Below are 26,143 nucleotides of genomic sequence, written 5' to 3' on the forward strand. Positions count from 1 at the left end.
AATCTGTAAATCAATTTAGGTAGGATTGACATCTTAACTATATTTAGTCTTCCAATCCATGAACACGGTATGCCCTTCCATCTATTTAGGTCTTCTGTGATTTCTTTTAGCAGTTTTTTGTAGTTTTCTTTATATAAGTTTTTTGTCTCTTTAGTTAAATTTATTCCTAGGTATTTTATTCTTTTAGTTGCAATTGTAAATGGGATTCGTTTCTTGATTTCCCCCTCAGCTTGTTCATTGCTAGTGTATAGAAATGCTACAGATTTTTGAATGTTGATCTTGTAACCTGCTACTTTGCTGTACTCATTTATTAGCTCTAGTAGTTTTGTTGTGGATTTTTCCGGGTTTTCGACGTATAGTATCATATCGTCTGCAAACAGTGATAGTTTTACTTCTTCCTTTCCAATTTTGATGCCTTGTATTTCTTTTTCTTGTCTAATTGCTCTGGCTAGAACCTCCAACACAATGTTGAATAATAGTGGTGATAGTGGACATCCTTGTCTTGTTCCTGATCTTAGGGGGAAAGTTTTCAATTTTTCCCCATTGAGGATGATATTAGCTGTGGGTTTTTCATATATTCCCTCTATCATTTTAAGGAAGTTCCCTTGTATTCCTATCTTTTGAAGTGTTTTCAACAGGAAAGGATGTTGAATCTTGTCGAATGACTTCTCTGCATCAATTGAGATGATCATGTGATTCTTCTGCTTTGATTTGTTGATATGGTGTATTACATTAATTGATTTTCTTATGTTGAACCATCCTTGCATACCTGGGATGAATCCTACTTGGTCATGATGTATAATTCTTTTAATGTGTTGTTGGGTACGATTTGCTAGAATTTTATTGAGGATTTTTGCATCTGTATTCATTAGAGAGATTGGTCTGTAGTTTTCTTTTTTTGTAATATCTTTGCCTGGTTTTGGTATGAGGGTGATGTTGGCTTCATAGAATGAATTAGGTAGTTTTCCCTCCACTTCGATTTTTTTGAAGAGTTTGAAGAGAATTGGTACTAATTCTTTCTGGAACGTTTGGTAGAATTCACATGTGAAGCCATCTGGTCCTGGACTTTTCTTTTTAGGAAGCTTTTGAATGACTAATTCAATTTCTTTACTTGTGATTGGTTTGTTGAGGTCATCTATGTCTTCTTGAGTCAAAGTTGGTTGTTCATGTCTTTCCAGGAACCCGTCCATTTCCTCTAAATTGCTGTATTTATTAGCGTAAAGTTGTTCATAGTATCCTGTTATTACCTCCTTTATTTCTGTGAGGTCAGTAGTTATGTCTCCTCTTCCATTTCTGATCTTATTTATTTGCATCCTCTCTCTTCTTCTTTTTGTCAATCTTGCTAAGGGCCCATCAATCTTATTGATTTTCTCATAGAACCAACTTCTGGTCTTATTAATTTTCTCTACTGTTTTCATATTTTCAATTTCATTTATTTCTGCTCTGATCTTTGTTATTTCTTTCCTTTTGCTTGCTTTGGGATTAGTTTGCTGTTCTTTCTCCAGTTCTTCCAATTGAACAGTTAATTCCTGCATTTTTGCCTTTTCTTCTTTTCTGATATAGGCATTTAGGGCAATAAATTTCCCTCTTAGCACTGCCTTTGCTGCATCCCATAAGTTTTGATATGTTGTGTTTTCATTTTCATTTGCCTCGAGGTATTTACTAATTTCTCTTGCAATTTCTTCCTTGATCCCCTCGTTGTTTAAGAGTGTGTTGTTGAACCTCCAGGTATTTGTGAATTTTCTGGCATTCTGCCTATTATTGATTTCCAACTTCATTCCTTTATGATCCGAGAAAGTGTTGTGTATGATTTCAATCTTTTTAAATTTGTTAAGACTTGCTTTGTGACCCAGCATATGGTCTATCTTTGAGAATGATCCATGAGCACTTGAGAAAAAGGTGTATCCTGCTGTTGTGGGATGTAATGTCCTATAAATGTCTGTTAAGTCTAGCTCATTTATAGTAATATTCAGATTCTCTATTTCTTTATTGATCCTCTGTCTAGATGTTCTGTCCATTGATGAGAGTGGGGAATTGAAGTCTCCAACTATTATGGTATTTGTGTCTATTTCCCTTTTCAGTGTTTGCAGTGTATTCCTCACGTATTTTGGGGCATTCTGGTTCGGTGCATAAATATTTATGATTGTTATGTCTTCTTGCTTAATTGTCCCTTTTAATAGTATATAGTGTCCTTCTTTGTCTCTTTTAACTGTTTTACATTTGAAGTCTAACTTGTTGGATATTAGTATAGCCACTCCTGCTATTTTCTGGTTGTTATTTGCATGAAATATCTTTTCCCAACCTTTCACTTTCAACCTATGTTTATCTTTGGGTCTAAGATGTGTTTCCTGTAGACAGCATATAGAAGGATCCTGTTTTTTAATCCATTCTGCCAATCTATGTCTTTTGATTGGGGAATTCAGTCCATTAACATTTAGTGTTATTACTGTTTGGATAATATTTTCCTCTAACATTTTGCCTTTTGTATTATATATATATCATATCTGACTTTCCTTCTTTCTACACTCTTCTCCATACCTCTCTCTTCTGTCTTTTTGGTTCTGACTCTAGTGCTCCCTTTAGTATTTCTTGCAGAGCTGGTCTCTTGGTCACAAATTCTCTCAGTGACTTTTTGTCTGAGAATGTTTTAATTTCTCCCTCATTTTTGAAGGACAATTTTGCTGGATATAGGAGTCTTGGTTGGCAGTTTTTCTCTTTTAGTAATTTAAATATATCATCCCACTGTCTTCTAGCCTCCATGGCTTCTGCTGAGAAATCTACACATAGTCTTATTGGGTTTCCCTTGTATGTGATGGATTGTTTTTCTCTTGCTGCTTTCAAGATCCTCTCTTTCTCTTTGACCTCTGACATTCTAACTAGTAAGTGTCTTGGAGAACGCCTATTTGGGTCTAATCTCTTTGGGGTGCGCTGCACTTCTTGGATCTGTAATTTTAGGTCTTTCATAAGAGTTGGGAAATTTTCAGTGAAAATTTCTTCCATTAGTTTTTCTCCTCCTTTTCCCTTCTCTTCTCCTTCTGGGACACCCACAACACGTATATTTGTGCGGTTCATATTGTCCTTGAGTTCCCTGATACCCTGTTCAAATTTTTCCATTCTTTTCCCGATAGTTTCTGTTTCTTTTTGGAATTCAGATGTTCCATCCTCCAAATCACTAATTCTATCTTCTGTCTCTTTGAATCTATCATTGTAGGTATCCATTGTTTTTTCTATCTTTTCTACTTTGTCCTTCACTTCCATAAGTTCTGTGATTTGCTTTTTCAGTTTTTCTATTTCTTCTTTATGTTCAGCCCATGTCTTCTTCATGTCCTCCCTCAATTTATCGATTTCATTTTTGAAGAGGTTTTCCATTTCTGTTCGTATATTGAGCATTAGTTGTCTCAGCTCCTGTATCTCATTTGAACTATTGGTTTGTTCCTTTGACTGGGCCATATTTTCAATTATTTGAGCGTGATCCGTTATCTTCTGTTGGCGTCTGCGCATTTAGACAGATTTCCCTGGGTATTGGATCCAAAAGTTTGGAAGATTTTTCTGTGAAATCTCTGGGTTCTGTTTTTCTTATCCTGCCCAGTAGGTGGTGCTCGTGGCACACGTTTGTCTGCGGGTCCCACCAGTAAAAGGTGCTGTGGGACCTTAAACTTTGGAAAACTCTCGCCGTCCTGGGGGTTCGCTAGCCGAAGCGGCTTGAGCCGGCCCGCGGTCCGAACGCAGGGAGGGTTGCTGGTCGCCGCAGCCAGGGAAAGAGCCCGTCCGAATTTCCTAGTCGGCCCTGGGCAACAAGCGTGGCGGGAGGGCGCCAGCGGCCCGCCCGAGAGAGTGCACGTTCCCCGGGAGTCACGGGTTTGGAAGGGGCCTCCCCCACCCGTCACCGTTCTCCGCGGCCTGGGGGTTTCCAATCCAATTCTCTCAGTTGGTCCGGGGGGCTGCGCGTGGTGTGGGTGCCAGCCGCCTTGGTTTCAGGGGACCGCCTCTCCAATTCTCCCAGCCGGCCCGGGAAGGGGGAAGGGAGTAACTCCGGCCGCTTGCCACCCCGCCCGGTAAGGCCTGCGCGCCTCGGCGATCTCACCCGAGCTGCTTCTCTCAGCCAGCCAGCCGTTCCAGGATGGGGTACGCTGTCTTTTTTCTCTCTGTTGTGGCTTTGGGCGCTTTCTGTATCGTTTCTATTCCCCTAGTAGGTGTCCTGGAGAAGAAACTAAGATCCGCGCGTCTTACTAAGCCGCCATCTTCCAGGAAGTCTCTCGTATTTTTTTTATCTTCTCTTTTCCTTTTGGTCTCAGGTTAAAGACAGTGATGGTGTGTCCTTATGAATATGTTATCGTATTTGCTTTTTATATTTGATTTCCTGTGTTTTGGAATATTAGGAGGAACTCCTGTGTCTTGATGATTTTTGAGACTATGTCCTTATCCAGCAGCCAAAACCATGAGGGGGCTATCTGCCATGAGAGAAGGTTCTGGAAGGCTAGGGCAGGAATTGTGTGTTACCTTGGAAAGAGCCGTTTGAACAGATTTTATGCATGCATCTGATTCATTGCCCTTGGCCCCTTGAGAGAGGAGAGCCACGTAGCTTCTTCCAGGAATTAGCTGAGTCCACACGAGCAGAAAATGAGCAGCTTGGATGGTCGTGGAGACCTGTCTTGAGCAGCAGCCTCCTAATTCGACTTCAAGAATGTTTGTCCCTGATTCCCTAGAATGCATTTTTCCAGATGGTTAGGTCTGCACTCTCCCAGGTCCTCTTCAACCTCTTCGTAGCTCGGGGTAAATGACTTGCAGGGCAGCTCAAGGCACAGGAAGAAGCTTGGCTTCACGGTGCCCGTCTCTGCACAGCTAGAACCTGGCACGTGTCGGTTCCTGGACCCACTCATGGCTGATACATTCAAGCGTGATTCTTTCCCATGGAGTCCCTGCCCCCTCCTCTTATCTCTCCACCTTCTACTCATCTCTCTAACACAGCTGGGTGCGGAAAGGGGGACTTCCCGACCTTCAGCCACTGTGCTCCTGCTCTTTCTACACCCAAGATCTTTGTCAGTGTTTCTAGTTGAACGACTTCTGTGGTCACATTTCCAACCCTGACTTCACTTTTGAGGGCTGAACCTCATTTCTTGCTTGGTGTCTTCACAGCTGAAGAAGGGGCAAAGGTGGTTCAAACTCTAGTTGTCTAAAACTGATACCAAGAGCCTTTCTTTTCTTTTTTCCTTCAACTCCAAAACTGGCCCCCATTGTTGTTTCTTCTCTCAGCAAGTAGTTTGTTCTTTTTTTTCGATTAAAATAAGTTTATTAAGGTATAATATATACCACAGGAGCCCCCGATTTTAAGTATATAATTCAGTGAGTTTTAGTAAATTTGCTGAATTGTGCAGCCATCATCAAAATCTGGTGAGAACATTTCCATCACCCCAAGAAGATCCCTGAGGCCCATTTACAGGGGATCCAGCCAGGGAGGTCTTCAGGGGTCTGAGGAATGCCTTGGGTCTTGGTTTGATGTTTTTTTTTGAGAAAGCAAAAACTACAGAGAAATGCAAAGAATAACATAATAAAAACAGTGTATCTGCTACACAGAGTGGATAATTGTCAACATTTCTCATTTTTTAATCATAGCATTAAAGCATTAATTATAATCCGTAGTCTCCCATCCTCTGTCCTCTCCCCTGCAGGCACTCATGGTGCTGAATTCAATGTAAATCTCTGTTGTCTTTTTTCTGTTTTTACGTCGGTGATTATGATATACCACTGTGATTTTGGGTTATAAAGGAAATATATATATACACCTGGCATCATACTGGGCATATCATTCATAGCTTGCTTTTTTCACTTGACATTATGTTTTTGAGATTTGTGCTTATTGATATTGACCATTCGTTCGTCCATCCGTCCATCCGTCCATCCATCCATCCATCCGTCCATCCATCCATCCATCCAGTCATCCATTTGTCCATCCATCGTCTAACCATTCATCCATATCTCCATCATCCCTTTCATATCACATTGCAGAGAGACATGGTTTTGGATTTTTATTGTCTGCTTTGAGTCAGATTGCTGAGTCCTTTGCAGAATGTCCTTGGAATCCCCTTGGGGACAGAAGGATTTGTTTGTGGTTTCGTTAATTGCCTGAGAAGACTAGAGAGTCCCCTGGATTTCCCTCTGCTTCCATTTTCTCTGAGAAGTGGTGATAACAGGCCTCATTATCCTTAATTGGAGTGGTTTACACTGGAAAGTTTTAATCAGGAGAGCAGTAAGCTGTCAATCTTCTAAAAGAAAGGTAAGGGCCCTGGGGCCCTCCCAGGAAGGTAAAGGGGAATAGTCAGACTTCCTTGCTTTTAACTCTCACCTGGCAGTCCAGCAAAGGGCCAAGGGGGACTTTATTTTCATAGGTATCATTTATTTTGTTGTTGTTGTTTTTGGTGAAATATAACATGTATACAAAAAAGCAATGAATTTCAAAATACATTTTAACTAGTAGTTTTAGAACAAGTTTCAAAGTATGGTATGGGTCACAGTTCCACCATTTCAGGTACTTCCTCCCAGCTGCTCTAAGACACTGGAGACTAAAAAGAAATATCAATATAATGACTCAGTAGTCTTACTGATTTGTTAAATCCTGTCTTCTCTGTTACAACTCCTCCTCCTTTGATTCTTGACCCTCTCTTTAGGGATATTTGGGCAATGGCCATTCTGACTTCTTCATGTTGAAAGGGGGTGTCGACATCATGGGGGAGGGGGATGCAACTGGTTGATGCTGTTGGAGAGGCTGATAACTCTGGGTTTCAGGACTTCTATGGCCTAGGAATCATCTGGAGGTCATAGGTTCTGAAAAATAAACTTAGTGAGTGAAACTTTTATAGCTTCTCAGATAGAGCCCTGGGTATTCTTTAAGGTTTACAGGAATCCTGTTGGTTGGGGCTTGGCATACCATGGCAGTTAGCAATATCTAGCTGAAGGTTGCTTAAGAGTAATCTCTGGAATAGCCTTTCAACTCTATTTGAACTCTCTTAGACACTGAGGCCTTATTTTGTTACATTTCTTTCCCCCCTTTTGGTCAGGATGCCCTTACTGATCCTGCAGTGCCAGGCCAGTCTCATCCCTGGGTGTCATGTCCCATGTTGCCAGGGAGACTTTCACCCCTAGAAGTCATGTCCCATGTAGGTGGGAGGGCAATGATTTCACTTGCAGAGTTGTGCTTAGAGAAACTGAGGCCTCATCTGAACAACGAAAGAGGTCTTCCAGAAGTAACTCTTAGGCATGCCCATACATAGGCTTAGGTTTTCTGTCCCAGATATAAATTAAATAAGAGCAAGCTTCAAGATCAAGGGCTTGACCTACTAACTTGAGAGTCCCTAGTGTTTGAGAGAATAGCAGCGATTTCCCAGGTGGGAAAGTTTAATACATCCATATTTTTTCTCCAGTCCCTCAAGGGACTTTGCCAATACTTTTAAATTATCTGCCCGACATACTCTGGAATGTTATCCAGATATTGCATTAAATTATACTGAATTGTAAGGCCTCGTTCCCAATTCCAGGCACCATGTGCTTAGGTGATTTAACTGAACTGGGCAGACAGTTAAGTTAGATTACATGCTCCAGACAATTTAGGATTTGGATAAAATAAACCTCTCTTCCTTTGGTTCCATCTAGAGAAATTCTAAAACGTAGACAATATCATTCTTTACCCTGTATTCTGATAAACCTTAGTCCTAACCAGATCGACTTCATTCTCATCTCTAATTGAGGCCTGATCTGTTTTTCAGCTTCTTTAACAGTGGCTGCATGTAGGAATGCTGCTTTCAGAGCTGCAGAACTCCAGCTCAGAGCCTTAGGTGTCACTCAGGTACTCAGAGTTTCAGGAAAACACCATCTTATCCACACAGAGCACAGAATCTCAGCTTTAGAAATAACACTTACAGCTCAGGAATAAATGTAACTGCTGTTAAGTGCTTATGATCTAGACCCCGATTTTCTAATAAGCATTTTCTAAAAGAGATCATACAATATTTGTTTTTTAGTTTTTGGTTTATTTTGCACCATATACTGTCCCAAAGTTTCGTTCACTTCATTGTGTGCCTCATATGACTTCATATGCCATTGTATGTATTTAGCACAGTTCTCCCTTTTCTTTCTGAGTCAGTGTACTCTTTGGCCACCTCCATCCATCCTTTTGGTATCGTGAATGACGGCGCCATACACATCTGTATGCAAATGTCTATTCGAGTCCCTACTTTCAGTTCTTTCGAGTGTGTTCCCGTAATGGAGATTACCTATGCACGTGGTGTCCCTCTATTTAGCCTCCTATGGATATACACATTACCTTGGAGGGGCTGCCGCATTCCACTGCTCCATCAGCATTGACCAGTTCTGCCTTTCTCTCCATATTTTCTCTAGCTCTTGAGTTGTGCTGGTTTGAAACTGCTGTGTACCCTAGAAAGGCCATGGTCTTTAATCCTGATTCAATACTGTTGGGCGGAATCTTGTTGAGTAAGTTGTTTCCGTGGAGATGTAGCTCACCCACTTGTGGTTGGTAACTTTTGATTAGGTGGTTTCCGTGGAGATGCGTCTCCACCCAGTCAATGTGGGATTGCTTAGTGGAGCCCTTTAAGAAGGGAGAAAGCTTTAGAGCTGACAGAGCCAACATAAGAGACATTTGGAAACGCAGAAAGAAAATGCCCCTGGGGAAGCTGTTAGAAACCAGAAGCAAAGACCCCAGCAGATGCCAGCTTCGTGCCCTCCTGAGCTGGCAGAGGTGCTCTGGAACCATCGGCCTGTCTTGAGACATTTTTATGGCCTTAGAACTGTAAACGTGGGACTTAATAAGCTCTCTTTTCAAAAGCTGCCCCGTTCTGGTATGTCACATTTGGGTGATACTGACAAACTAATACATGGATCTTTCTGTTGAGTTATTTATTTTGAATCTGTAGATAGATTTTGTTTATTCATATAGCACATATTGTATCAAAAATCAACAGTTTCACAGTATCCTCACTGAGTTGTACAATCATCATCACTCTCAATTTTAGACAATTTTCATAGCTCCAAAGAGAAAGATAACAGACACACTCCCACCAAAGAGAAAATCCAAAACTCCCTTTAACTCTTGTACCCCCCCATTTACTTACCCCTAGTATTGCTGTGGTACTTGTGATGTATTCCTGTTAAATATGTACTATAACATGCAATGAGTGTTTTCCCACCTACCCTTCTATTGTAAACTCTTTGTTCGAGTGTCATGCAGTAACTTATTTATATTTGTAGTGCTATTGGTTGTGGTATATGGCTCTAAATGACCCCTTTGCGTCATACTCGCCTTCAGCATGGCACTATTACTTCCCACCTAGTGAACTCCTGTTGGTAGTTCACCATTCCCACACTTTTAAGTTCAACCTCACTAACTAGTCTGTATATTAGGTAGCTGTTCCCCTTCTCTAGTTCCTGTCTATCTCTATGTCTCGTGTTTTCTATATTTTGAGACTCTGAGTTTACATTTTCAAGGTGGTTCATGTTGGTGAAATCATGCGGTATCTCTCTTTTTGTGTCTGGCTTATTTTGCTCAGCATGAGACCTAATGCTCAAGGTTCACCCATATTGTCGTATGCTTCAGGATCTCAGTTTTTCTTACTGCTGCATACTATTCCATCATATGTACATAGACGTTTTGTTTACCCACTCGTCTGTGATGGACGCTTGGGTTGTTTTCATCTGTATTAGGGTTCTTTAGAGAAACAGAACCAACAGGAGATACATGCAAATATGAGACTTATAGAAGTGTTTGATGCCACCATGGGGGCACAAGAGTCTGAAATCCTTAGGGCAGGCTGCAGGGCTAGCAACTTTGATGAGGAGTCTTGATGAATTCCACAGGAGCAGCTTGCTGGCTGAAGAAATGGAAAGTTCTCTCTTTTCCCTTAAAAGTCTTCAATTGATTGTCTCAAATCCAACGGATTGGGTTCTTTCATTTGTAGAAGACATTCCTTTGGTTGAATAAACATAAAATTAGTCACATGCAATGAACTGTGATGATTATCATCACACAGTCACCTTGTAGTGATGGTTAGGCCAGAGTTTTGACCAGACAACTGGGCACCACCACCTGGCCAAGTGGACACCTGAGCCCAATCATCACACTGTCCTTTGGCAATTGTTACTAATGCCACTATGAATGTCAGTGTCCAAGTGCCTTTTTGTGTCACTGCTTTCAGCTCTTCTGGATATAGACCGATTAGTGGTATTGTCATAGGACAATTTGATATTTAGTTTTCTGAGCAACTGCCAAACTGTCTTCCGCAGCACCTGTACCACTACACTTCCCACCAGCAGTGAATAAGAGTTCCAGTTTCTCTGTATCCTCTCAGACTTATAGTTTCCTGTTTGTTTAATAGCAGCCATTCTTTATAGGTGTGAAGTGATATCTCATTTTGGCTTTTTTTTTTTGGATGCGTGGTTCGGGAATCGAACCCGGGTTTCCCACATGAAAGGCGGACATTGTAACCAGTGAACCACCTGTGCACCCTCTCATCGTAGTTTTGATTAGCATTTCCTTAATAGCTAATGCAGATGAACTTTTTTTTCATGTGCTTGTTAGCCATTTGTATTTCCTCTTGGGAAAAATGTCTATTCCTATCTTTAGCCCATTTTATAATTGGGTTGTTTGTTCTTTTGTTGTTGAGTTGTATGATTTCTTTATATATACTGGATATCAAACCCTGATACAGTGTATTCCAAGTATTTTCTCCCTTTGAACTGGCTGTCTCGTCACCTTTTTGACAAAGTCCTTTGAGGCACAGAAGCATTGATTTTGTGGAGTTCCCATTTATCAATTTTTTCTTTCATTGCTCAGCTATAAAGTCTAAGAAGCTACCTCCTATTACTAGGTCTTGAAGATGTGTCCCTATATTTTCTTCTAGAAGTTTTATGGTACTGGCTGTTATATTTAGGTCTTTGATCCCCTTTGAGGTAATTTTTTGTATATGATGTGAGGTAGGGGTCCACTTTTATTCCTTGGCTGTGGATATCCGGTTCTCCCAGGCCCATTTGCTGAAAAGACTATTCTGTCCCAGTTCAGTGGATTTGGGGGCCTTGTTGAAGGCCCGATTGACTATAGATCTGGGGTTCTATTTCTTTTCCCTCAATTTGATTCCATCGATCAATATATCTAACTTTGTGCCAAAACCATGCTGTTTTGACCACTATGGCTTTATAATAAGCTTTAATGTCAGGAAGTATAAGTTCTGCCACTTCATTCTTTTTAATGATGTTTCTGGCTATTTGGGGCCCCTTTCCCTTCCACATATATAGGTATCATTTATTTTTTTATTTTAATTAAGACTTTAATTAGGCTAATTAGGATTTTGACCTGAATACAATCCACTAATCTTACTCCCCGAATCAACTTGCTCATTGGTGTGTGTGTGTTTAATTCTGTATGGTTTTTTAAAACATTTTTATTGTGAAATATAACATACAGAATAAAGCAATAAATTTCAAGGTGCTTTGTAACAAGTAGTTATAGAACAGATTTCAGAATTTGGTGTGGGTTACAGTTCCACAACTTTAGGTTTTTCCTTCTAACTGCTCTAAGACACTGGAGACTAAAAGAAATATCAATATGATGATTCAGCAGTCACACTCATTTGTTAAATCCTACTTTTCTAACTCCTCATTCTCCTTTGATCCTTCTGCCACTCTTAAGGGGTATTTGGGCTGTGCCCATTCTAAATTTTTCATATTGGAAAGGGATGTCAACACTATGGGACAGAAGAATGAAACTGGTTGATGTTCTTTATAGAGGCTGGCCCCTCTGGGTTTCAGGACTTATCTGGCCTGGGGCCCCTCTGGGATTGTAGGTTTCTGGGAAGTAATCACAGTGCAGGAAACCTTTGTAGGATCTCAGTTAGAGCTCTGGGTAGTCTTAAGGGTTAACAGGAATGATGTTAGTTGGCGTTTGACAAACCATGTTAAATAAATAGCAATGTCTAGCTGAAGCTAAAATAGTGTCTTGAATCTACTTGAATTCTATTAGCCACCGATACCTTATTTTGTTACATTTCCTTTCCCCCGTTTGGTCAGGAAGGCATTGTCAATCCCACAGTGCCAGGGCCAGGTTCATCCCTGGGAGTCATCTCCCACATTGCCAGGGAGACTTTCACCCCTGGATGTCATGTCCCACACAGGAGTGAGGGGAATGATTTTCCTTGCAGACTTGGGCTTGGAGAGAAAGAGGCCACACCTGAGCAACAAAGGAGGTTTTCTGGAAGTAACCCTTAGGCATTACTATAGGTAGGCTTAGCTTTTTTGCTGTAGAAGTAAGTTTTGCGAGAGCAAGCTTCAAGGTCAGGGGTTGGCCTATTGACTCAGGAGTCCTAGCGTTTGAGACAGTATCAGGGGTTTCCCCAGTGGGAATGGTTAATAGATCCATATTTTTTCTCCAGTCCCTGTAGGGATTTGCCAGTACTTTTTTTTTTTTTCCTTTGCATGATGAAATTATATGAGAATATTTTAGTACTACTGGGCAGGGAACGGTTTTAAAAGCAAAATAGAAATTACCTTAATTGTATAAATTAGGCTAGGGTTTTGTGGCAACCAATAGCCAAATTTTAGTGTGTAAGGATGAAGAAGTTTATTTCCTTCTGTTGTAACCATGCAGGGAAAGTGTTTGCATCATCAAGAGAACTTTCCTTCACACAGTCAATCTGGGACATACGTTGAAGGTCATGCTTTTTTCTTTGATTTGCATTTCAAGGCCATCCTGGATCTGGTCACCTCCAGCCACCAGAACAGAGAGAGAGGAGCACAGTGGAGCCCATAGAGAAGATTTCCATGGGCCAGGCTTGGAAAAGGCACACATCATTTCCACTCACATCTCCCTGGAGAAGTCTTTGCACATGGTCTCACCCATCAGATAGGTAGTCTGGGATGCAGCTCTGCTCCCAGGAAGGACGGAACACATTTTGCTGGACAGACAGTGATCTATACCATAGTCAGCATAAAATTGATTTATTTGCCTGTATTAAAGTGAACAAAGGATAGAGTGAAAGACTAACCAACATGTGGGAGAAATTTTATATGTGATGTAAATAACATATCCAGAATATATAAATAAAACTGACCTATCAATTAAAATAAGCACAAATAAATCAATGGAAAAGTGGCTGTAAGACTTGAACAAACACTTCACAAAAGAGGAAATCCAAATGGCAATATTCTCGTGAAAAGAAATGTCATGAACAATCATGGAAATGCTAATGAAAATCACGATAAGGTATTATTATATTCTAACCAGATTAACCATTTATGTGTATATGTGAATGTGCGTATGGAACAGGCAATATGAAATGAAGTGTTTGTGGGAATGTGAGTTTTTAAAAATATTTTTTATTAAATATAACATATATATGAAGGAAAGAGAGAAAGAAAAAAGTAATGGTTTTCAAAGGACACTTCAACAAGGAGTTAGAGATCAGATTTCAGAGTTTATTATGGGCTACCATTCCATTATTTCAGATTTTTCCTTTTATACCAGTACTTTGTTACATTATCTGCCCAACATACTCTGGAATGTACCCAGATCTTACATTAAGCTCTACAGAATTATCAGCCCTCGTTCCCATTCCAGGCATCATGTGTTTGGGTTGTTTAAATGAGCTAACCAGACAGGTTGCATTAGCTTTGCGCTACAGAAAATTCAAGTTTTGGACAAAATAAACCTCTCTTCCTTTGGTCTCAGACAGAAGGTGAAGTTCTAAAATGCTGACATCCTTACCCCTAGAGTCTGATTGACCTTAGTCCCAACCCTGTTAGCTTCGTTCTTATCTCTCATTGAAGCATGATCTCTTTTTTGGTTTCTGTGACAGCTGTTGTATGTAGCGATTCTGACTTTCCAAGCTGCAGAACTCCGGTTCTTAGCTGTCACACCAGTCCCCAAGTTCCAGGGCGATACCAGGTTATACATATACAGCACAGCATGTGAAAATCTAGAAGTAACCTGTACAACTCCGGACCAAATGTGATTGCTCTAAGAGCTTACAATCCATGCTCCAATTTTCTCGTAGGTATTTTGTAAGAGAGACCCTACAATATTTTTTCCTTTGTTTTGGCTTATTTTGCACCACATAATGTCCCCAAGGTTCATTCATCTTGTTGCATGCCCCATGACTTTGTTCCTGTCTGTAGCCACACGATATTCCATCATATACATACACCACCGTTTGCCTTCTGCTTCTCAGTCAGTGCATCCTTCAGCCACCTCCATCCATTGGGCACCATGGATAATGTCCCAGTCCCTGCCTACATTATCCACACTTAGTTCTGTAATCATCATCACTCTCAATTTTAGATAATTTTCATTGCTCCGAAGAGAAAAATAACCGATGAACACACCCTCACCAAATAGAATGTCCAAACCTCTCCTTTAACTCTTTCCCTCCCTGCCAATTACTTTTACCCCTGGTGTTGCTGATACTGTTGACGTTTTCCTGTTAAATATAAACTTATAGCATGCAATAGTTTTCCCTCCTAGTATTATTACTGCTACTACTATTAGTAGTTCTCTATTACTGGCTCTTTGACAAAATTCATACTTTTGAAGTAATTCATGCAAAAACTTAATGATATTTGTTGTGTTAATCGGTGGGGCATGTCTCTATAGAACCACTTTCAATCATGTTCTCCTTCAGTGAGGCAGTATTACTTATAACCCCACTAATGAGCCACCTTCACTTCTGTCTACTCCCTTACATTTAAGTTCAGCCTCATTAGCTAACCATCCCCCCGTCTCTAGCTTCTGAGTATCTCTTAGGTGTCCCCTATATTTTACTTTATTCTAAGCCTCTGAGTTTACCTTTACTGAGTTCATAATAGCAAAATCATACAGTATCTGTCCTTTCGTGTCTGGCTTATTTCACTCAGCATTATGTCCTCAAGGTTCGTCCATCCTGTCATATGCTCCAGGACCTCATTTTGTCTTAACTGCTGCATAACACTCCACCGTACGTATGTAGGCATTTTGTTAATCCCCTTGTCTGCTGATGGGCAGTTGGATAGTTTCCATTTTTTAGTGATAGTGAATAGTGCTGCTGTGAACATCAGTGTGTAAATGTCTGTGTCGTTGCTTTCAGTTCTTCTGGGTAAATGTCAGATAGTGGTATTGCTGGGTCATGGTTTTCCAAGGAACCACCAGACTGTCTTCTACAGCGGCTGTCCCATTGTACACCACCGCCAGTAGTGAATAAGTGTCCCAACTTCTCCACATCCTCGCCAACATTTGTAGTTTCCTGTTTTTAACAACAACCATTTGTTTAGATGTGAGGTGGTATCTCACTGTTTTACTCTGCATTTCCTTTATAGCCTATGACGATGAGCATCTCTTCATGTGCTTTTTAGCCATCTGTATTTGCTCTTTGGAAAAGTGTCTATTCATATTTTTTACCCATTTTATAATTGGGTTGTTTGTTCTTTTGTTATCGAGTTGTATGATTTCTTCATGTATACAAGACATCAAACCTTTATCTGATATGTTGTTTCCAAATATTTTCTCCCATTGAGTTGGCTGTCTCTTCACCTTTTTGACAAAATCCTTTGAGGCACAAAAGCATTTGATTTTGAGGAGTTCCTATTTACCTGTTTTGTTCTGTTTTTCATTGCTTGTGCTTTTCATACATACTGTATGATTTCGCTATTATGAACTCAGTAAAGGGTAAACTCGGAGGCTTATAATAAAGTAAAATATAGGGGACACCTAGGAGATACACAGAAGCTAGAGACGGGGGGATGGTTAGCTAATGAGGTTGTAAGATCTAAGAAGCTACCTCCTCTCACTTTATTTTCTTCTAGTAGTTTTATAGTACTGGCTCTTATATTTAGGTCTTTGATTCACTTTGGGTTGATTTTTAATAAGGTGTGAGGTAGGGGTCCTCTTTCATTCTTTTGGCTATGGATACCCAGTTCTCCCAGCCCCATTCATTGAAGAGCCTATTCTGCCCCAGTTCAGTGGTTGTAGGGGCCTTGTTGAAGATCAGTTGTCCATAGGTCTGGGGATCCATTTCTGAGCTCTCAATTCAATTCCATTGCTCATTATATCTCTCTTTGTGCCAATACCATCCTGTTTTGACCACTCTGGCTTTGTAATCATCTTCTTGATTCAGGGAGTGTAAACCCTTCCACTTCATTCTTCTTTTTTTTAGGTGTTTTTGGATATTTGGTGCCCCTTTCCCTTCCAAATACGTAGGTATCATTTCTTTTTCTTTCCTTTTTTTGGGTGTGGGGGCGGATGGTGGGGGGCATGGACTGGGAATCGAACCCAGGTCGTCCGCATGGAAGGTGAGCATTTTACCCTTGAACCATCTGTACGTCCCGCATCCTTTTTTTTTTACATGGGCAGGCACCGGGAATCGAACCTGGGTCCTCGGGCTTGGCAGGCAAGCGTTCTTACCTACTGAGCCACCGTGGCCCGCCCCATCCTTTCTTTTTGATAAAACTGCTTCACCAGAATTACTTGTGCATGTTGTTAGGATTCTGCTCTGTGCCTTTCTCTGTTAGATGTTAGGTTAATGTTTCACCTGTGAGCAGGGTTGCCCCGGCTTGCCAAGGTCTCACACGAAGTTCCTTACTTGGTCTGTTCTTGTGACCGAAGCTTCGAGTTATTTCCTGCGTCAATCTCTTTGGGAAAATAATGTTCAGAAAGCGTGGCTTTCATCTGGAGCGGTGCACTCTGTAGACAAAGCTCTGTAAATCCTGCAGTGTGGTGAGAATGGTGTGTGAAACGGCCGTGCTGGCAAAGGGCAGCTGTGTCCCCTTGTCCCGAGCAGATAAGAATTATCTGGAAGGTAGCAAAATCTGGGCCCCGGATCATGAATATTTAATTTTCCCACACTGGATCTGAGGGTGAGGCTCTTTCTCCCTTGGCTCTGTGATTGGATTTCTCTGACTTCTCAAACCCAGCTCTGGGTTTTGGCCTTTCTCCTCGAGACCCTCCTGTGTGGGCGAGAAGCATTTCTCTTCTCCCACTCCGGAGCAGCATTTATCACCATCTTATTTCAGTGGCTGCCCCAGCTGAATCCCCTCCTCCTTCTGTGTTCAGTTTAGGAGCCCCTGAGGCATTAATCTTGATTCACAGTGCTCCTGTGTGCTGCAGGAGGAGGGGGTGGAGGTGAAGTTCCCTGGCTTAGCCTCCAGGGCTGCCCTTAATTTCATCTCTGCCTCTTGTGGCCGTGGGGTTCTAGGAGCATTTCTGAGGTCTTTGAAGTGTCTCTGCCTTAGCGGTTAGGGTACGCGTCCCTGTCTCTGGGAGGATGTCATGCAGAGATGGTGTGTTTAATGCCTAACAGAGCCCAACTGGCAGGCACCCAGTGCTTTACATTTGCAGTCAGGATTATTTAATCACCTTCCAACCTGATTAACCATCGTTACACTTTATTTCCACATCGTTTGATTGCTTCTAAATGCACTTCCTATGCTAGGCATCTTATTTGATGCTTGCCTCTGGCCCTTCCTGAAACCGTGGCTATTAAGAGGACAATGAACTCAATTCCAAGGAGTACATGAATTGCCGCAGGGACCCCAGCCAGCATGGGCAATGGTGGACGATGGCTGTGCCTCCCCTTAGAAATGACCAGAAACACGGTAAGCCGTTCCGTGGCTGCCGCTGCGCTTTTGTTTTTTGAAAATGTTACTCCGATTGAAAAAATTAATCCGCGTCTACTTTATCCCTCATTGCTATTTTATTCCTCGTTCGTCTTCGGAAATACCAGCTTGACACACGCAGTTCAGCCTCCTGTCAGACTGTCCTTTTAGGTCAAAATCACCCAGTATTTCCCCTTTCCATATAAAGTCTTTGTCTTAGCCGCCTGGGCTACCTGTGCCAGTCTTTCAGTCCTTGTTTCTAGAAGTGCTAGCCTAATGGGTCTTTGTCCACAGCCCAAAGTATTATTTCATTTGAACAATTGCATTTAGAAGTTACGCAGTTATAGGTTGGGTTGACCTTGGTGCTGGCTATATTTCAGAGGTGTGTGAATATGTACATTATAAATGCACATCTACTGAAGGCCAGATCCCTCTTAAATGCACCTTCAAATGGCTGCTGCCAGGCTTTTCTCTGTTATAGGTCTTTTAAAATGCATCATAAAGAAATTGATGGTGACATAAACCTAATTGCAGAGGAAGTTTTAAATGTGCAGTGCACTTTGCAATGAATAACGTGCTCAGAAACCTGGATTTCATTCACAATTTCCCCAGTTCTCGCTGAAGGCTGCTTGCAAGGGATTCATGGAGCTGGGGTATTTGGCCTCAGTAGAGTCTCTTTCCAAGCCTGGGTCACGAACTCGATGAGGCGGAAAGTACCCTTATTGGATCCATGCCCCCAAATGCCTGACCAGTTCCCTGCCATGCTCTTGCTTCTCTTGGGCTGCCTGGGTGGAAGCTAAGAGTGAGGTGTATTCAAGTCTCACCTTGAGGGTGTGAATTAATGGATAGAGCAGAGGAGGTAGTACCTGAATATATCTGTGTAATTCTAGCCTTGCATTCTTGATGATCTTTTACAGAGTCTTCAGACAGCCACCTTAATTATACATGTTTATATAGTATAATAGTTACTGTTCTTTCATGCATTGTCTAGACACTCTCTTACTCTCTTTACAGAATCACAAAATAACCATTGCTGTTAGTTTAATTTTATGAGGCCCAAAACAGATTTGGGAAGGAATATCCCCTCCTGTTTGAAGTTCTTTTGCCATCTTGTTGCAAATCAAAACTGCCCTGTCTAAGAAGCTCCTCTTGCTCTGGCAGGTTCTTCAGTATTGGTAAAATGCATGCCACACACTTGCTGGTGGGCACGCAGTACCAGAGCTGCAAGATTTTATGATACACCATTGGTCACGTGCATGAATCGTCAACCCAGGCAAGTCCCACCTTGGGCACATAATACTTAAGGTATTGAAGAGACTGCCATGGTCACACAGCTTGTCAAGGGCAGGTCAGATTGGGTGTTTGCCTCCGCATGCCTCCAGCACCAGTGCGCTTCCCGGTGTGTCTGGGTATTTTCAGTTTTCAGCCTCACATCTTGTGGAATAGCCATAACTCATGGTGAGCAAATGTGGCAGCACTGTCACTCTCTTTATTTTAGATTTGAGCTTGACCTTGAGCTTTACCAGTGGAAGAACTGGTGTTTCATATTAGTTAATGATGTAGCTTTCCACAGCTCTGTCACTTATAGCTCTGCACACTTGAGTGATAGAGAACTGCCAAAATTTGACCATTGCCAAAATTAAATAAGATGATGCATTTACAACGCATTTGCTGCAAAGCAAGTCCTCAGTAAGTGGTAGCTGCCACCCTCATCATTGCTGAAACATAACCCTTTCTTTACCAGCTGATTATTCCATTTTTGCAACCTTTTTATCTAATGCAGTTCACTTCTATCATATATACGGAGCTTAGGGATGATTCTGCAAAGAAGCTTGGCCCTTATCCTCAGGCACGCCATGGTCTGAGGTTGGGAGATGCTCTAACCTTATGAGTATTGCAGTGACCCATAGGAGAGAGAGAATATGTGTGATGGAGTGACTCTCCAAGGAAGAGGGGCTGATTTACCTGTGCCAGGACATCCATTCGAAGATCAGGGCCTGAGACACTGGGGAATCTTAAAGAGAACAAATCTGGCCTGAAGAAATCCTGGGAACTTTCCCTAATGTCAAGTGACTGTATCTGTCATAAAATCAAAGCAAATTTCAGTCATAAACCCCTGCTCCCATGGTTAGGTTTTGCAGTTCCCTAGTATGTCAGCACTTTTTCTCATCCCCATATTACTCAGATCCCATGATGAATCCATTGCTTGTCAGGACAGAGGTGAAAAGCCACTCGGCTCTGATTTTGGCCTTGGAGAGTACATCCAGTTGCAAGTTTTCCATATCTTGAGCTGCCCAACCCAACCCAGATACACCAGCAGATATTCAGATGAGTCTGGACATTACGGCATTGAAGGTGTCACAAGAATAGCTCAATTAACTAACAAAAGGTATGGATTTTCCTACCTGGCAGTTGGGAGAAAGGGAAAGAAGAAGCATTCTAAGGCCGAATATAGCACTGGTATCACACTCCTGGTAGATGAAGAAATTCAGGAGGAGGGAGTGTCTGCAGGCAGTCATACCAGCTCCTGCGTTCTATCTGAGGGTGGTGAGTGGTCAGCTTTACCTGTGGGAAGGCCAGGGAAGCTTCAACAAGAGGGCTAGTCCTGGACCTAGGTGAAAGGGTGAACGAGGAGTGGTGGGGATGGTCAGCTGGAGGTCCAGTTGCACATGTACAGCCTGGAATTTTCACAGAATTGCCAGAGAATGATTTGGTATTGTTGGTATAGGGCTGTGTGTGTGTGCGTGTGTGTGTGCGTGCATGTGTAAGGGCAGGAAGTTTCAGCAGGAGGATATGCCTTGGGAAAGAGGCAGGAGCCAGGCTACTGTCAGCCCTTCACCATGTCCCTTAGGGAAGGATGAAAGCACCCAGCCCTTAAGCAGAGGCATGATTGAATTGAGGAAGGCTGCGGGTGTCAGGGAGAGGGTAAGGGAGGGATGTAGGTGAGCTCAGGACTGGGGCAGGTGGAGTAGCTGAGGGGAGAAAGGTTGGTTGCCCATTGGGTGGCTGTGATGGAACAGATGAGTACTCAAGTGCTTCCAAGACTGTAGACTAATCTAGACTAATGCGGGAGGTGCAGGACAGGGAGAAGTCAGAATATCTCTTAGGTTTCTAGAATGGTATCTTGCCACTGATACTGGAAGGAGTCAGGGGAGGAGGTGGTGGTGTTAGAAGATGTGTGTGGGTGGGTATGTGGGTGATCAGTTTGGATGGATGGAGTTTGTTTTGGCTTGTTAAAGCAATGTACCAGAAATGGGTTGGCTTTTACAATGGAGATCTGTTAACTTAAAACTTACAGTTCTTATGCTCTGAAAATGTCCAAATCATGGCATCAGTAGAATGATACCTGGACTTTAAAGGTCAACTCCTGGTGAGCTTGGGCTCCTCTGTCACGTGGGAAGGCACCTGGCGGTGTCTGCTGGTCCTTCTCTCCTGAGTTTTGTTGCCTTCAGCTTCTGGCTTCAGTGGCTTCCTTTCTGTTTTCTGTGTGTCTTCTCTTTTAGCTTCTATCTCTCTTAGTTTTTCTGGGACTTTTTTCTGTGAGCTCCTCTTAATTTCGTCTCTACATGTTTTAGAGTTATAAAGCACTCCAGTAATGGGATTAAGACCCACCTTGGATGAGGTGGGTCACATCTCAGTTGAAATAACCTCATCAAAAGGTCCCACCCACAATAGGTCTCTACCCACAGGAATGGATTAAATTTAAGAACATGCTTTTCTGGGGTTCATAAAGCCTCCAAGCCATCGCAGACCTCTAAATGTGAGTGTCATCAGCAAATAGTTGGTACTAGTTGCTCATTTGTTAGTTGGCCTCCTATTTCCCATTTGTTTATCAGCTCTGTGTGCTTAGGGTTTTGATCAGCCTGTTCCTTTGCATTGTAATGCCCTGAGTAGAATAACTGTTCTGCCATTGTCAGGTTTATGAGCTGGTTCCAATTTTTTTTCATCTTACGAATTATACTAGGGTAAAAATCTTTTTTGTTCTAGCAAGGGTTTTCTTTTGTATCTATTCCCTGAAGCCCAATTATGAGACAAAAGGACACCATGTTTCATAGCTCTCCTTGCACACTTTTTTCCAGAAATGTGGAATGTGTTTAATCTCCATGGCACATCTCCGCCCCAGCAACAGCCTGTGCCACATTGAGCTTTATCAGTTCAGTTTCTTTTTAAGAGGTATCCATAAAGGAGAAAAACAGTTTTCTCCTATAATTGTGAGTGTTCAACACTGGGAAAAATGTACAAGTGATGGAAAAATCTGAGCCTAGGTATTATTTCCCCTGACACACAAATGACCAGAGCACAAATGTCTTCTGTAGTTTTCTCAGTGATGGTCACGTAATTTATATTTTGTCTGCAAGCAGGCTGGCCGTGGATGTGTGTGGAGGGCTGTATAAATGTGAGCCGGTGTGGACTTTATATCAGGTAGACTTGATCTGGGTCCAAACTGAGCCTTCCTCCACTTTCTAGACCTGTGAAGTGGGGGTAGTTACTTGGAGTCTTTGAGGCTCAGCTTTCTCATCTGGGAAATGGGCATGATAATAACATGCACCTGTGATTGTAGTGACAGTGTTAGAGGTAGCTTAGGGTCTCACAGGTTAGGAGTCTATAAATTTGTCGTTGTTCATTTCATGGAATCAGCAGCAGCAGCATCTTCTTCGCTGTCTTACCCCACAAGTTTCTGAGCTCCTTTAGAGGGCAAGAGTCGACCTTGATCAACTCCATGATTCCTCCCCATCCCAGTTCCCGGCACAGGATGCTGCTCAGAATACAGAGTGTCTGAAGCTTGAGGAGCAGAGAGGTGTTTGCTGAAGCATGCTTGTAACGGGAGCTCCTTGGGTTGGGTTGTCTTTGCAGTGCTGCCTGTACCATCTGTGTGCCTTCCAGCAAATCCCTCAGCTTTTAATAAGTAATGAAGAAATAACCATGCCACAGGGTTGTGGAGAGACAAGGTAGAATGTGATATCTCTATTCCTGAAATGGAATTTTACAATATTGGACATCACGGTGGTATAATGAAAAGAAGAAGGGCTACTCAAGCCAGAACTGTCTGTCTTCAGCTGTCCACTTGCTGGGCTTGGTCGCCGATCCCCAGGTTTACCTCCTTGATTTCCCTGGGCTGGGCCCTCTACCTGAAATTCCCACTCCCCAAACTCATGCTTCTCCTTCATTCCTGGGCAGCTGGGTGTGGTGGCACGTGCTCTACCAGTTGGAATTACTCAGTCCTTCCTCAGGGTCTCTAAGGGAGCTTGATGTTGGCATTTACTGTCACTTTTTCCATACCAGATGGCAGTTGAATATGTTCTTTCCTCGCCACAAAGAGTAGCCTGGGATGGGGTTGTTTATTATTACTTCTGTGGCTTCCAACAGGCATCCATCCCTTCAACAAATGCTTATTGATCACCTGTGCCATGCAGGTATTTTTCTTTAAGCTAGAGTGCTTGGTAGTTAGTCAAAGGTGTGGGTCAGTGAAGGGTAAGTGAAGCAGTGTCTGCCCACAGCACCTTCTGAGCTGGTTACTTCATGGGTCTTGAGACCAGCTTGAAAGTAGAGTGGCCTCCATCTAATGGAAGGAAGGGGATTCCTGGAGCTGGGGGGGCTCTGCCAGCTGAGTTCTTGTCTCACAGTTGGGGGCGATGTCATTTGCCGCTGAGTGCTCATGATGCACCATGACAGTGGTGGTCACGTTTCTTGGCTGTGTCCTGTCCATTACTTACAACAGCCCTGACAAAAGGTTAAGGAGCAGCCCTGATTTTATTGAGGGAGCAGACGAACATCTGGGTTAATAGGTGTGCCCAAGATCACAAGGGAAGTGTATGGGGTTGGGAGGAAAACCAGACCTGTCCCACCTCCAAGTTCCTGCTCCTTCCTTTGGGAATTTCTCAGTGGGGTGGTCTTGACATTTTGTGTGGCACGATAGTTCCTCCTTGGGCAGGGCTGGCTCCAGTGTTGCTCTGTCTCGGCATCCCTGGTGCTGCCCACTAAATGAGATGGGCACCAGTCACTGGAATTCCTAATACCATACAGGCCCCCTGGAAGGTGGTTGTGGGCCATGTGCTCCTCTCAGTTGCCACCTGTTGGCGGGACCCTTTTGCAGAGGACGGGAGGTGTCTAAGGCATTGGTTGGCTATGAGTGTCTCAAGGACCTTGAGTTGGGGTGGCCATGTAACAGGAACCAGAGACCAACAATGATTCCTGAAATGGAATTGGCTAGTTATTGGTGACACCACCTGGCCATTTCCAACGTGGTTTGTTTATTGTGTTTTGAGTTTCCGGATAGTCTTCTAACTCAGCCAGGGGTGGGGGAGAGGGAGGGAATGGAAATCATGTCGCCCAAATGGACAACAGGCTTCTCCCCAGCCATGTGACCCCCTGAGGAGCTCTGAGAGTTATCCTTGAATTCCCCCTTTGACATTGGAGAGGGACAAACATAGGCATTCATGCATATGGTGTCAGATTTCCCAGGCGGGGGAGCTGTGGGCTGTGTACAGAAGCAAAGTTCATTGTTGAGAGTTGCAGGGTCATTTTACCCAACACAGAGGAGCTCACCCCAGGCTTGGGACCATAGCAGGTTGACATCCTCTTATGCACAAAATTCCCCTGTAGGGAATTGGTTTGAGCCTCACATTGTCAAACCTCAGTTTTGGGAGGGATTTTAGGGTGGTAAAGCCAATTATGAAGCCCCTGCAGATGGCTGTACAGTGTAATAGAATTTAATTCAAGAAAAGTCTGAAATCATGGTTGAAAGCTGATTTGACCTGGATTTTTTTTTCCTGGCTTATTGAGTCTCGCAGAAGGGACAGGAGACCAGGGGATGTGACCAACTTGCTGTTATTCGATTTTGATTTTGGAAAATGAGTGGTTTCTAGGCACAGTCAACTTTATTTAACTTTCTCAGACATTAGCTTGTGTGACAGTCAATTTGACTTCCCATCAAATCACATTTCGGCATTGCCTTCGTTGGTCACTTGGAAGCATGTTGTCGGGGCTCTTAAAGCTTTTCTGTGGGTGGGGTGAAGATGTTCATGGTTTGGACTTTGCCTTTAGCAAGAGCACCAGAGAAGACACTGACATGTATCTGAAGTGCCCAAGAGTCATGTAAAGTGTGGATCGAGTGGGGTACACGAGCCACTATTTTCTAAAGTGTGATCCATGACCACCACCAAGAGCCTTGCCTTGAAATCTGTAAGAAATGCAGGTTCTCGAGTCCCACCCGCTGAGTCAGGCCATCTGTTGGAAGGAGTGGAAATGCCATACAAGAGGAAGAACTGCCCCAGGGCCATAGGTGATTGATTCCTAGAGATTTTGAGTCAATCGAGAAGCAAAGCCACAAGACTGATGGCTCCAGCTTGGGTTTTTCTCTTTTCTCTTTGCCTAATGTCTGCGTTCAAGCAGTGAGTAAGTCTTATTTTTCAGGCTGAAAAGTGCTGAGGTCCAATGCTCAGAAAAAGTCTTAGAAAGTGACGGAAGTATGGTTGTCATCTCTGAAGTGTGCTATGGCTCGATGTGGCCTTCCTTCGGCTGTGGGCCTTGAGTTCCTCATGAGATGTTTGTTTTCTCTCCTTCTAGAAGTGCATTCGATTTAACCCCGATGCTACCGTGTGGGTTGCGAAGCAGCGTATTCTGTGCACCTTGAACCAGAGCCTGAAGGACGTCCTGAATTATGGGCTCTTCCAGCCGGCCAGCAACGGGCGTGACGGCAAGTTCCTGGATGAGGAGCGGCTCCTTCGGGAGTACCCACAGCCTGTGGACAAGGATATCCCTTCCCTGGAGGTATTCCTATCACTAATCTGTTGATTATTTCTTCACAGCCTGGACAGGGGGCATGGAGGAGAAAACCTTAACTGAACCCTAAATTGGGTTTGTTGGGAAATTACCCGCAAAAGAGTTTGGGGTCTTGAGGCTGCTTCTAATTTTACTGAGTATTACAGACCTTTGTGCAATTGTTATCCATTTGTTGTCTCTACAGACTTAACAAATTCATTGGAGAGAAGTCTTGGCAGGAATGCGTCATGGGCCTGAATTGAGCTCCTTGCACAAGGGCAGATGAGTTCTGGGGATGCAGAAGGGGCTTGGCCTGCCCTTGGGCAGTGGCGAGGCCCGAGGCCCATGGGTCATTACCAGGAGCTCTGCTTCCTTTCTGTGACTTTTGGCTGCTCTGGGAGGTCCTGTGCTCTTCAGACTTGGTCTTCGGGTGACTGAGGCATAAGAATAGGCAGTACAGTCTGACCCCTGGCCTGCCGCACCCCGAATTTGCATACAGAGATTCAAGTAGTGTCTATGGTGTGATAGGATCCACAAGTAGTCCTTATTATTATTAATGTAATTTAATTAATATAATTAACACTAATATTAAATGACCATATTAAATTTCAGCTTAGTCAAATGGGTCAAACAAGTAGCCATTATTATCATTAACATAAATATGAAATCAAGACTATAACATAATTAGTATATTGTCATATAATTAATGTAGTTGTTGCCAATAATTATTAATAGTTGATATAATAATAGTCACTGGCTGATC

At 42.7% G+C, this 26,143-nt stretch overlaps 1 protein-coding gene across 4 annotated transcripts in view; it reads left to right on the forward strand.

Moving 5' to 3' along the window:
• Positions 1–26,143, forward strand: part of SHANK2 (SH3 and multiple ankyrin repeat domains 2) — a 630,917-nt gene that overhangs the window by 105,360 nt on the left and 499,414 nt on the right. For all 4 annotated transcript variants that reach the window (XM_077115405.1, XM_077115406.1, XM_077115407.1 and 1 more), the window contains exon 4: positions 25,186–25,389. In XM_077115405.1, the coding sequence (XP_076971520.1) occupies positions 25,186–25,389 (204 nt within the window). The remainder of the gene's footprint in view (positions 1–25,185; positions 25,390–26,143) is intronic.

The sequence above is a fragment of the Tamandua tetradactyla genome, chromosome 9 (assembly GCF_023851605.1).
Source record: "Tamandua tetradactyla isolate mTamTet1 chromosome 9, mTamTet1.pri, whole genome shotgun sequence".
Taxonomy (NCBI): domain Eukaryota; kingdom Metazoa; phylum Chordata; class Mammalia; order Pilosa; family Myrmecophagidae; genus Tamandua; species Tamandua tetradactyla.